The sequence below is a fragment of the Canis aureus genome, chromosome 3, assembly GCF_053574225.1.
Source record: "Canis aureus isolate CA01 chromosome 3, VMU_Caureus_v.1.0, whole genome shotgun sequence".
In the NCBI taxonomy this organism is placed as follows: Eukaryota; Metazoa; Chordata; class Mammalia; order Carnivora; family Canidae; genus Canis; species Canis aureus.
Window position 1 is genome coordinate 57,672,454 of NC_135613.1, and position 12,805 is coordinate 57,685,258.

A 12,805-nucleotide genomic window follows, 5' to 3' on the forward strand; every position below is an offset into this window, starting at 1 on the left:
AAAAGAGGTGTTTCTCACAGATAACCAGTTATCCAAAGTAGGAGGGAGGATAATCTAGTATCTGTCAACAGTGGAACTGGCTGCTGGCAGCAATGGAATGTGTTACTAGCTTTAGGTTCATGTGGAAGCCATGTGACCACTTGTCACATGTGTTGTAGGAGTGGAGTCCTGTATGAGTTAGGAATAGGAGAGGAGTCTCAGACTATCTTGACCCGTTTATAGTAAGAAACAGATTTCCTGTTATAATCCAGTATAAATGTGTGAACATCTGAAATAAAGATTTCATGAAATAACATATACCCAAATTAAGTATGTTGCTGATATTTTTTATTATATTTCACTAGTTTTATTTATTTATTTTAAAGATTTATGGGATCCCTGGGTGGCGCAGCGGTTTAGCGCCTGTCTTTGGCCCAGGGCGCGATCCTGGAGACCCGGGATCGAATCCCATGTCGGGCTCCCGGTGCATGGAGCCTGCTTCTCCCTCTGCCTATGTCTCTGCCTTTCTCTCTCTCTCTCTGTGTGACCATCATAAATAAATAAAAATTAAAAAAAATAAAGATTTATTTATGATAGACATAGAGAGGGGGGGGGGGCAGACACACAGGAGGAGGGAGAAGCAGGCTCCATGCCGGGAGCCCGATGTGGGACTCGATCCCAGGACTCCAGGATCGCACCCTGGGACAAAGGCAGGTGCCAAACTGCTGAGCCACCCAGGGATCCCTATTTCACTAGTTTTAAAAAGCTGGTTGCTAATCACTAAATTTAACAGCTCATTAGTGGATTGAGGCTCAGTCCAAAATACACTGGACTAGAATAATCTAAAATCTTTGCAAAACTATGATCCTGTGATTGTTCTACTCAGTAACCTAGAATTAAACATTAGACCCCACAAGATTCTATCCACACTGCAGGTGCCTGGTGGCTGTTAATTAATTTTGATCATCAGTATCTTTAGGGAGGATGAAAATGAGAACATATTCTTATGTCTTGATTCCTCTTACCTCTACTCCTCACCCCCAAATCAGGTTTTCTCTAGTTTCTTTTCTTTAATTCATTTCTATTTTTTTGAAGAATCTCTTCCTTAATACTGTTTCATTATCTTGTTTTCCCTCTCACATAGTATCTTCCTCGGATTCTTAAAAACGTCTGCAAGTGGTTTACACAAATATCCACTAACCTTTATGTAGGAAACAGTTGGCTTTCTTATTTGAAACTCTTGATCTTAAAAGTGTTCTTTTATTTGAAGTATTTTGATACCTAATTGCTTTAAGAGTTGGAAAAAAAGAAAAAAAAGACAAAGTCAGGTTTTTCACTTTGATTCACATAAGGAAGGGCTAAGAAGCTGTTCTGTGTAGACTTTTTTTTTTTTTTTTTTCTGTGTAGACTTATTAACCAGATGTTATTCTGTTTCATAACTGGTTTATCCAGGCAAGGTTTAAGGATGCCATTTTTTAAAGTTGCTGAAGTCAGAGGTTTGGGAGATCATATAAAGTGAAATGAGATTATGTGAAGTGAAATGACCGCTTTCTGTTGTACTAAAGAATTATGATTCTTCAGTCATATGGACAGAGTGATTCCCAGTTGCCACATCTGTTTTCTCTAATGCTGTGAAACCATTGGTAACCGGTACCCAGGTACCTGCTTGTGAATTGCTTGTCTGGGATGGGTCATCCTGGCTAGCCCCACCTGCTCTGCTATTCTTCTCCCCTCTCTCTGCGAGGCTTGCTCTAAGTACTTGTTGATTTACTTAAGTATTAGCTTAAATGAAGCACAGCTTAGTGGAGACATTGAGTATGATAATACTCACTTTTAGTAATTCCTAAAAGTTGTGCATGAGTTTTTAAAGCACCAAGAGAAGGCAATTTGCTAGCTGGTAGGCCACTTTTTTTTTTTTTTTTAAGATTTTATTTATTTATTCATGAGAGACAGAGAGGCAGAGACATAGGCAGACAGAGGAGAAGCAGGCTCCATGCAAGGAGCCCAATGCGGGACTCAATCCTGTAACTTCAGGATCATGCCCTGAGCCAAAGGCAGATGCTCAAGCACTGAGCTTCTCAGGCATCCCTGGAAGGCCACTTCTGAAACAGAAGTTGAGGTTTTTTTTTATTATTTTTTTATTTTTTATTTTTTAAAGATTTTATTTATTTATTCATAGAGACAGAGAGAGGCAAAGACACAGGCAGAGGGAGAAGCCGGCTCCACGCAGGGAGCCCAATGTGGGACTTGATCCAGGGTCTTCAGGATCACGCCCTGGGCTGCAGGCGGTGCTAAACCGCTGCGCCACCGGGGCTGCCCTAAGAGGTTTTTTTTTTTTTTTTTTTTTAAGGAAATTTATGAATTTTAGCAAATTGTTTGTCCTGGGAAAATTAATTGTAGCTTATTAAAAAAACGATGATTTAATGTGTTTAAAACATTTTGAGACCACTGAAGAAAAATTATGTGCACTTTTCATGAACAGAGAGATTGAGACATACAGTATAAGATACAGTTATAATGATTAAAACTAAAAAGAAGATGAAGCACTTCATTACTTTTAAAATGTAAATCCGTGTAATCAATGTAGTTTATTATTGTAATTACCCTTTGGTTCAGAGAGACAACCACTCTAAATGTAATTTGGCATATTCTTTCCAGTCTTTTTTTATGTGTCTTTGCATAGCTCAGATTGTGTTGTGTAATTTTGTATCTTGTTCTTTTTTATTTGATATAATTTTTTTTGGCTTGATATTATTCCATTGGATGGATATTCCTACCATATTTAATGGGTTCATTTTACCCAATGATATAGGAATTAAGACTTTTGTGTTACAGAAAGTGTTCAGATTCTTTTGTTCTACTGAAGTTGTGTCTTTTTTTTTTTTTTTTTGGTGTTTTCTTGGATCTTGAACAACTTTAAACAGAAGATTCTGATTATAGTAGTATTTGACTTAGACTATTTTTCCTCTGTTGGGTATGTTCCTCTGTTGTTCCTCTGTTGCATCAAGCTTAATACAGTGTTAGAGGAATGTAATAGTGGGTCACGGCTTGGGACTTTTTAATTTTTTTTTTATTTTTATTTTTTTATTTATGATAGAGAGAGAGAGAGAGGGGCAGAGACACAGGTAGAGGGAGAAGCAGGCTCCATGCACCGGGAGCCCGATGTGGGATTCGATCCTGGGTCTCCAGGATCGCGCCCTGGGCCAAAGGCAGGCGCCAAACTGCTGTGCCACCCAGGGGTCCCAAGGGACTTAAAAATGTTAAGTTATTACACATTCTCATTCATATCAGGATTAGGGAAGGAGATATATCTAAGAATTACTGAGTCTTTCCTTCATTTATTTACTGTATTTTTCTTTTTCCTTTTTTTTCTTTTTCCTTTCTATGTAGTTGCTTATTTCATATATTTTGAGTAATTAATGTAATAATTTTTCCCTTTGGGTATCAAGCATTAAAAGTAGCCATTGCATAAGATTTTCCCCTTTCTTTTTGTTTTGTTTTTTTAATGTTTTTAAAGAGAGAGTATGAATGTGTGGACAGGAGTATGCAGAGGCAGAGAGGGAATCTCAAGCAGGCTCTGGCTGAGCATGTAGCCCAATTCAGGACTCAGTCTCACAACCCCTGAGATCACAACCTGAGCTGAAATCAAGAGTTAGATGCTCAACTGACTGAGCCACCTGGATGCCCCAAGATTTTATTTTTAGTAACCTCTAAATCCAATGTGGGACTTGAACTCACAGCCCTGAGATCAAGTCTCACATAGTTTCGATCAAGCTAGTTAGGTGCCCACGTTTTCTTAATATCCAGATGAAAGTAACAATGTGCAGAATGTGTGCAGTGGTTAAGGAAGGCTGAGATACTGATAGCTCTCAACTGCTGAGTTGACAGAAGGCTTAATATTGTTGAAGGCCGGCATTAGCACTGAATTTTTTTTGTTCATGGTGCTGTGAAGATAGGGAAGAGTCTGAGCTGGAAGTCTAAGCATGGGAACTGAGTCAGGATCATGAGGCTAGAGTGACTTCTGGTCTTCTGTGGCTACATACAAAGGCACCTGATCACTCTGCCTTTTCCCTTTATTTGTTAAATAAACACCACTAATTTAATAATGACAGCTAACATTTATCAGTTTTTTTTTTTTTCTAAATGACAGGCTAAGAACTTCCAACATGAGCTAATTGTGAACTTGGTGACCATGTTAGAAAAATAGTAAAATATTTAGTGTGATGAGAGCTGTTTTTGGTTTAATTTGTGGTTGGATGCTAGTGTGTTAGGATATGCCCATTTGTAAACTTCCTGCTGTCTTATGCAAGGTGAATTGATTTTTCCAGAAATAGCAGTAGAGGCATTCTTTTTTTTTTTTTTTTAAGTCATTTAGCCTTTTTCTTTGTTGTAGAATTGCACTATGTTAGAAGTACTTGCGATGGATTTAAATTTTTTTAATTAAAAAAAAAATGAGAATAAGGGAGTTGGTATATCCTCAAGGGGATCATGATTTCTGGAATTGAAAGCTGTCGCAGGATCCCTGGGTGGCGCAGCGGTTTGGCGCCTGCCTTTGGCCCAGGGCGCGATCCTGGAGGCCCGGGATCGAATCCCACGTCGGGCTCCCGGTGCATGGAGCCTGCTTCTCCCTCTGCCTGTGTTTCTGTCTCTCTCTCTCTCTCTCTGTGACTATCATGAATAAATAAATAAAATCTTAAAAAAAAAAAAAAAAAAAAGAAAGCTGTCGCAAAGCTAGAGACTCTGACAGCAAGACATGTAGGTGTGGACTGTATCTGGACAGGCTGGCTCTGGCCAGGACGGCTGTTGGGAGTGGTGAGAGCACACTTAATTTTGGCTGCAGTTTTGTTTTGTTTTTAAGATTGATTTATTTAAGAGAGTGCATGAAGGCAGGGGGAAAGGCAAAGGGAGAAGGAGACTAGCAGACTCCCCACTGAGCAGAGAGCTAGATGTGGGCTCAATCCCAGGACGCTGAGATCATGACCTGAGCCGAAATCAAAAGTCAGACACTTAACCGACTGAGCCAGCCAGGCATCCCTTGGCTGCATTTTAGTTTTTATTGATTCATTAGCTTCAGTTCCTAAATATAAAGTTGAAAGGTATGGCCATTTTTGTGCATGTTTTGATGGATGGTAGGAGTGGAGTTGGGATTATATTTGTTAGGGAAAAAGGAAGGACAGAGAGATCTTGCTTTTTCTTTTTTCTTGATTCACCAGAGTCCTTTCTGACCTCATGCAGTAATACCAGCAATGTTAAAATGTTAAGTGAAAAGCTTGTTTATTTAACAGTTGGGATTTGGACGATAAAAACACCAAGACAAATAAATAGCACAGATAAACAAGTTTCCTTTGTGATTTCAGATAGTAAGTATGAGATAACAACAGATTCCCCCAGTGGATTCTCCATGCTTCTTTTTTTCCAAAAGTTATCAAATGTTTACATGACCGGAAGTCATTCTTTGCTTTGACCTAAAGATCCTGGTTACTTTGTCCTCAAAATGACCCCTTACCTTTTTTTTTTTTTTTTTTGACCCCTTACCTTTAATAGCACATAGTGAAGCTCAAAGCAGCAGTCCCTCCCCTTTTTTTCTCTTTCTTTCTTTCTTTCTTTCTTTCTTTCTCTTTCTTTCTTTCTTTCTTTCTTTCTTTCTTTCTTTCTTTCTTTCTTTCTTTCTCTCTCTCTCTCTCTCTCTCTCTCTCTTTCTTTCTCCTCCCTTCCTCCCCTTCCTCCCCTTCCTCCCTTCCTCCCTTTCCTCCCCTTCCTCCCCTTCCTCCCCTTCCTTCCTTCATTCATTTATTCATGAGAGACAGAGAAAGGCAGAGACATAGGCAGAAAGAGAAACAGGCTCGATGTGGGACTTGATTCCAGAACCCTGGGATTGTGAGCTGAGCCAAAGGCAGACACTCAATCCCTGAGCCATGTAGGCGTCCCTGAACATGGTTTTAGATCCTGATTTTAGTTCGTTATTTTTATCAGAGGAGTTATAGAGAACTTTGAAAACCACAGAAGAAATTAATGAGCCTAAATCCATTACTCAAAGATAAATTGTTGGTGCATTGTTTCCAGTCTTTTTCTGTGTACTGTAATTGCAGACTGGGTTAAGGGGACGGTAGGACCGTCAGAGATAATTTCAGATCATTAAGTTTAAATGTTAAAATTAACATTGTTAATTTCGTTATTTTAAATTTTATTGCAAGCAATAAACAAATTTATTTGTAAATTTTAAATGTTAAAATTTTAAGCAAATCATCATTATCTGGATTGGTTTGTAGTAGAGACCTGGGACCTCCGCTGGCCTCAGTGTTTAGACACTGGTGGCATTAGTACCAGTAGGTATCCTCCAGAGGAATTAGGGTCATTGCTTTGTGGCTGGGTTGCTGTTGAGTCAGAGGAGGAGGTGCAGTTTGGACTTCTGGATCTCCCACCTCTTGCTTGAACCAGAAGAACCTCTGGGTTTGTACAAAATAGGCATTTATTTAATCTGCTGTGGCCAAATTGTAGCCTCTCAAGTCAAAATGTGTCCTAGTCCCTGCCACACCCCAGTTACCATGAATCTACAAAATGGATAATTTCCCAGTAACTGAGAGTTCATATGTAATGTACAGTTATGTATCATTTCTATATGAAAAGGTTTTTGATTTTGATTTCAGTGTAATGGTAATGAGTCATCTTGAAATTGGGAGAATAGTTTAGGCTAGTATGGCTTTCCTAACCAGAGAACCTGTTAAATTTTGCTCATAATGCTTAAGATAAAGCAGAGCTCCCAAGATTGGCAGTGGGTTTATTTGTGGGATAAATAGCCCAAATGCTCAAATATTTAATAACTTCAAAAGTAGATTGATATTCTGTCAGTTATATAAAGGAACTTTAAAAGCTCTCTTTTGGGAAATTTGCCTTATGTGTTTCTCTATATATATGCTGTTGCACTTTATATGATTGATGCATTGTGTGTATTAAGTTTAATAGAAGTGAAAATTAGAATTTTCTAGAATATATTAGATCTTTGGAAGAAGCTTGAGTACTTGTTTCATTATAGAAATGTGTAGCTAGAAAACTAATTTATTCTTGTAACTTAACTTATAAATAAAAGTTATTACTTGTTAACTAGTATTTTTTTTTCCAGTTTCTCTTCAGCAACGGGTAGCAGAATTGGAAAAAATTAATGCAGAATTTTTACGTGCACAGCAGCAGCTTGAGCAAGAATTTAATCAAAAGAGAGCAAAATTTAAAGAGTTATATTTGGCTAAAGAGGGTAAGTTCCTAAGTCTCTCTCTAACCCCCCATACTAAGACTGCCTTAAAATGTTGAGTTTCTTGGTAGTACAATGTTAATTTTATCATTGAACAAACCTTGAATTTATTTGTATTTACACTTTAAAAGCCTATTTAGAGGCTAGGGTTAAGAATGAAGCTGTTAGAACCCATTGAAACATATAGTATTTAGGATTTTCCTTGTCTTTGAGCTTCATGGTAATATGTAACATATGTAGGTAGGCTATATCACCCAGGGACACAGAGCTCTCAGTGCTCTTCATACTTGAGAGAGAGCCCAGGTGAAGAGGTTGAGGCTGTTCTAGTGAGAGCCTCAGCCACGTCAGGCTGTCCAACACTGATACTTCATGGGGTAGATCCAGCAGTTGCTCAGTTTATCAGTAAAGACCTAGTACCCACTGTGAGGCAAACATTGTGCCTGGGTGCTGGGTATGAACAAGGAGCAAGGATCAGATGGATCTTTAACTCCTAGAACTTGAACTTGAGTGAGGAAGGAAGGAAGGTATACAAGGCAGATAACATGGGAACATGTTGAGAGGGTCCGGCCCTGAAGATACTGGGACAGGATTACCTGTTGGCCATTGACCGAGGGAAATACGGCGGTGGCTTCACAGCCCTCCTGACCAGTGGTTCCCAGAGTCTGGTTGCAGAACAGTAGCTTCAGCATCACTGTCACCTGGGAAACTTGTCAGAAGTGTACAGTTTTGGGTCCTGTCTCAGACTTGACTGAGTCAGCAACTCTGGGGTGAAGGTCCAGCAGCTGGTGTTTTGAGAAGCTCTTCAGGTGATTCAGATACACGACAAATTTTGAAAACCACTGCTGTAGTTTAGACCAGTGGCTTCCAAACTTTGACATGGATAAAAATCACCCAGAGAGCTCTATAGGACATGGTATGTTGGGGTGGGGCCTGAGAATGTGCGTTTCTGATGAGCTTATAGGAACTTGCAGTCCTGCTCATCCAAGGACCACAGTTTAGAGAACTGCTGCTCTAGACTGGTGATCATCCAATTTTTAAGTTTATGCATTAAATAAAGTAATTATATATACCTCTCACACCCTTTTGAAGTTGATGTTTAAAAATTTTTATTTTAAATTTTAAAAAGGCGCAAAAGACGTAAACTATCCTATTGTTAACACTAAGAATTTAAATTAAAACTTCACGCTCTTAAACATATACAGCAGAATCATCTATCACCATTCATTTAAAAAAATACATGAATAAGCTCTTTAGCAGAAATTTTATATTTTTTTCCCACCATGTATTGGGTTTTCAGTTTTACATCTCCCTCAGAATTTTATTCTAAAAAGTTGTTTCTTTTTTCTTTTTTTAGGAACACAAGCTTGAGTGTGCATCAGAATTTTACTTGTAGGGTTTGTGAGAGCAGGGATTGTGGGTTTCCGCCCCCAGAGTTTCTGACTCACTAGATCTGTGAAGTCTGCTTCTAGTAAGTTAGCAGATGTTGCTGATGCTCAAAAGCCTTTTTCTTTTTTTTTTTCAAAAGCCTTTTTTAAAGAAAATTTGGTCAGACTTCTCTGCGGCAGAAATATACTTGCACATATCTTCTGTACTGAGTTACCACTACGATTGTTAATAAGTGCATGGTTGATCACACTATAAATATTTTACACATATAAAAAATAATAAAGAGTAAAAATTATTGGAACACAGGTCTTATGAGATATAATTGGGTTTCCTCTCAAGTTATAACCTCTGCGTGAATAACATTTACTTATAAAAAAGGATAAGTTTCAGGGTTTTTGTTTTTTAAAGATTTTATTTAGTTATTTGGAAGAGAGAGATAGAGCATGAGTTGTGGGAAGGGGGTAGAGGTAGAGGGAGAAGCAGACTCCCTGCTGAGTTTGGAGCTTGACACGGGGCTCGATCCCAGGACCCTGGGATCATAACCTGAGCCTAAGGCAGATGCCTAACTGAGCCACTCAGGCACCCCCAGTTGTTTTTTGTTTTGTTTTGTTTAATAGAAGTGCTGAGAACTTTTAGTCTTATAAGTAAGTAGATGGAAATAGAAGGTTTATTTTATTGTGATGATTATTTCGTTCTCTTAAACTCTCTCTGAATTATATGTTAACTCACGTAGTCTGCAGCTTCAAAAAATATTTCTATTCTATTGACTGGCAATTCAATTAGGCTTCTTTCAGTTTTGTTAAAAACAGACTTTGTAATCACCTGACCTGCCAGAAATTTGTTACCCAGTTATTAGTTGTTCACTTTTTTATTACCTTGATATTTTATTTTAAAGATTTTATTTATTTGACCATAAGAGTGTAAGCAGGGGGAGCGAGCAGAGGGGGAGGGAGAAGCAGGCTCTCCACTGAGCAGGGAGCCCAACATAAGGCTCAATCCCGGATCATGACCTGAGCTGAAGGCAGATGTTTTATTTTTTTTTTTTTTTAATTTTTATTTATTTATGATAGTCACAGAGAGAGAAAGAGAGAGAGGCAGAGACACAGGCAGAGGGAGAAGCAGGCTCCATGCACCGGAAGCCCGATGTGGGATTCGATCCCTGGTCTCCAGGATCGCGCCCTGGGCCAAAGGCAGGCGCCAAACTGCTGCGCCACCCAAGGATCCCTGAAGGCAGATGTTTAACTGAGCCACCCAGGCGCCCCGACACTGGTATTTTATTTTATTTTTTAATTTTTAAAAAGATTTTATTAAAAAAAAATTTTATTTATTCATGAGACACACACACACTCACACACACGCACAGACACACAGAGGCAGAGACACAGAGGGAGAAGCAGGCTCCATGCAGGGAGCCCAGTGTGGGACTTGATCCTGGGACTCCAGGATCACACCTTGGGCTGAAGGTAGGCAGTAAACCGCTGAGCCACCCTGGGATCTCTGACACTGGTATTTTAAATTGTCCCTCTGGCTTGATACAGAAGATGAATTTTTACACAATAGGGGAGTGACCCATAGTCCAGTTCAGGATGGGCAGAGGGCCTGTCTCCTGTTAAGTGGGAGAAAGGCTGTTGAGGAAAGTTAGATGGGTATGGAGAATCTGCATTCAAATCCTGCTCTGTTTTGGGAAAGAATGTTTATGAACATTGAGGATTAAGTTGATTCCATTAAAACAATATGGTCTATGAATCCTTGAAACATCTTTGTGAACCCCAGGGGATATTACCCCCTTTGAAGATCACTGCCCTGCAGTGGTGTTCTTTAGACTACAAGTTGTAACCCTTTGATGGATTAAAAAAAATTACATGGGTTGTGACCAGCAGTTTTTAAAAAGGGAAATAAAATGGAAAATAACAGCACAATATACTTGGTAAGGTTCAGTTGAGTCACACAGACTGTTTTGTGTCAGCGACATGTTTATATGTATGTATGTGTAGAGTTGTGGCACAAAAATACGTGTTTTGCTGTGAATTCATTCTCTGGTCAGAGAAGTTTGAAAGCCAGTATTCCATAGGATGCAGCATTCATAGGCCTCACCAAAGGCAGCCCAGACTTGAAAGGCTTGCTGCCTGTCGTATGGGATGGGGCTCCACGCTCTTGTGGCTATTTCCCTGTTTCATGTGGTTCCTCTGTAGGCTGCCCTGGAGATGGGAAAGCTGGCGTTCCTATCTAGGCATGGTAGCACTCTGCAAGTTACTGGGGAGGTTGGGATGACCGAGATACAGTTTTTATCTTCAAAAAAGCAAAGTCTTCTGGAGTAGATAATACATTTTGCACAGTATCATCATTTGAATATATGTTGAATGTCATGAGAAAGGAGTTCTGTCCATTTCATTAGTGTGTTTATGTGACTTTGTTAATTTCCCCATATAAAACTTATTTTGACAATTAAGTGTTGGAGCACTATTTTCCGACTTTGTGCAATGGTGTGTCCTTGTCAAGACGACCAGTGATACCTTTAGTGTATATGCATAATGTCATGGAGGCCTGCCTCTGATGACCACTTAGAGCTCACTGCCTTACTGGCTGGGGACATCCTATTTTCCCTCCTCTCACACCAGCGGTCCTGTAGGCTGACCATCCTTTTTATAGCTTTTTCTTTCAGTCTTGGCTTATTCAATAAACTCAAGCTAATCTTGCCCCGAGTTTGTTCATTTTGTTTTCTATTTTCCTCTGTTCCGAAATAAAGCCGTTAGGGTTTCCTTTATTTTCTAATTTTCTTCCTTTAAATTATAAAATGGACTTTACTGTAAGATTCTGAAGAAATGAAAATGACCAAGCACTTCTCATTTCTGAAATACATGACCAGTTGCAGTTTTCTATTTCTGATCCAGACAGCGTGTGGTGTGGATTTGTTCAGAGAACATAGTTTGTATATTAAAATTGCTTAAAGGACTTCTAGATCTGTTAAATAATCTGTATGTATGTTTACTATCTGGAGTTTTTGGTGAACTTCAGCTGGTCATTGAGTTGAGATAGCTTTTTACAAAATTTCAAAAGGAAAAATGTGATCCTTTTTGAGAGTTTTTCTAAAGAAAATGCATAGTATATAAAAAATAAATGTTGATTCAGTTTCTGTCTTGGCTGTTTGTCTACATTATAATGAAAATAAAATTTACAGATGTCCTCTAAAGCAGCAGCTTATATTATGGCATCTGCTAGGAAGTATAAACCGAGTCTTTTATGGTTGTCACAGATGGTAGCAGTGTAAGTCATGGTTTTGACACGTGCACCAGTCTTTGTTTTATCTTTCAGCAAACCAGGTCAAGGTAACTCTGAGAGTCCAAACATCCATATTTTTCCCAGTAGGATCAGCTTTTGCTTTGGTGTTATAATAGCTGTGCTCTCGTATTTAGAGAACAGCTGAAGTACAAGTGCAAACAGTAAGGAGGAATGCTAATAAAAGAGATTATTACCTTTGGACTCCTCTTAACTGCCTCTTCCTACCTTAGTACCCACACTTTTCTCTGTCAGCTTCAACTGGGAATGTTACAAGTATTTCTGAAAGCTATGTTGCTTTTCCACTGAACTTGAAGAAAAAGTATTTAGCTTTTTAAAAAAGTATTTGATTGGGTTTTTTTTTAGCCGACTTCAGTACAAAGCTTGGCACGACAATAGGGCTTGTGTTTTGGAAATCCTCAGTCTTAGGCAATAAGAGAAAGCCTGTTACATGAAGCAGCAAATAAAAGACCATAGAGTTCTGAACTTGAAGGAAAATAATAGAAATATAGCACACGTTAAGACCATGAAATATAGCACACCAGAAGACCATGAAATTTTCTAGCGGTGTTCAAAGGATTTTGTGTGTGGTCATAATTTATATAAAGTTTGGATGCTAACTAGCCAGAATTTGTTTGTTTGTTTCTTTAAGATTTTTTAATTTATTCATGAGAGACACACACAGAGAGAGGCAGAGACATAGGCAGAGAGAGAAGCAGGCTCCCTGCCAGGAGCCCAGTGAGGGACCTGATCCCAGGACCTGGGACTATGACCCTGAGTCAAAGGCAGACACTCAACCACTGAGCCATCCCAGTGAGGGACCTGATCCCAGGACCTGGGACTACGACCCTGAGTCAAAGGCAGACACTCAACCACTGAGTCCCCAGCGTTTCAATAGTTTCAGTAGTTTAAAATCTA

General features: G+C 39.1%; 1 protein-coding gene across 3 annotated transcripts in view; it reads left to right on the top strand.

Moving 5' to 3' along the window:
• RABEP1 (rabaptin, RAB GTPase binding effector protein 1) overlaps positions 1-12,805 on the top strand; it is a 101,917-nt gene that overhangs the window by 30,827 nt on the left and 58,285 nt on the right. For 2 of the 3 annotated variants that reach the window (XM_077893100.1, XM_077893098.1), the window contains exon 2: positions 7,100-7,228. The exons of the other annotated variant lie outside the window; for it this stretch is intronic. In XM_077893100.1, coding sequence (XP_077749226.1) covers positions 7,100-7,228 — 129 coding nt within the window. The remainder of the gene's footprint in view (positions 1-7,099; positions 7,229-12,805) is intronic. 3 annotated transcript variants of the gene reach the window in all.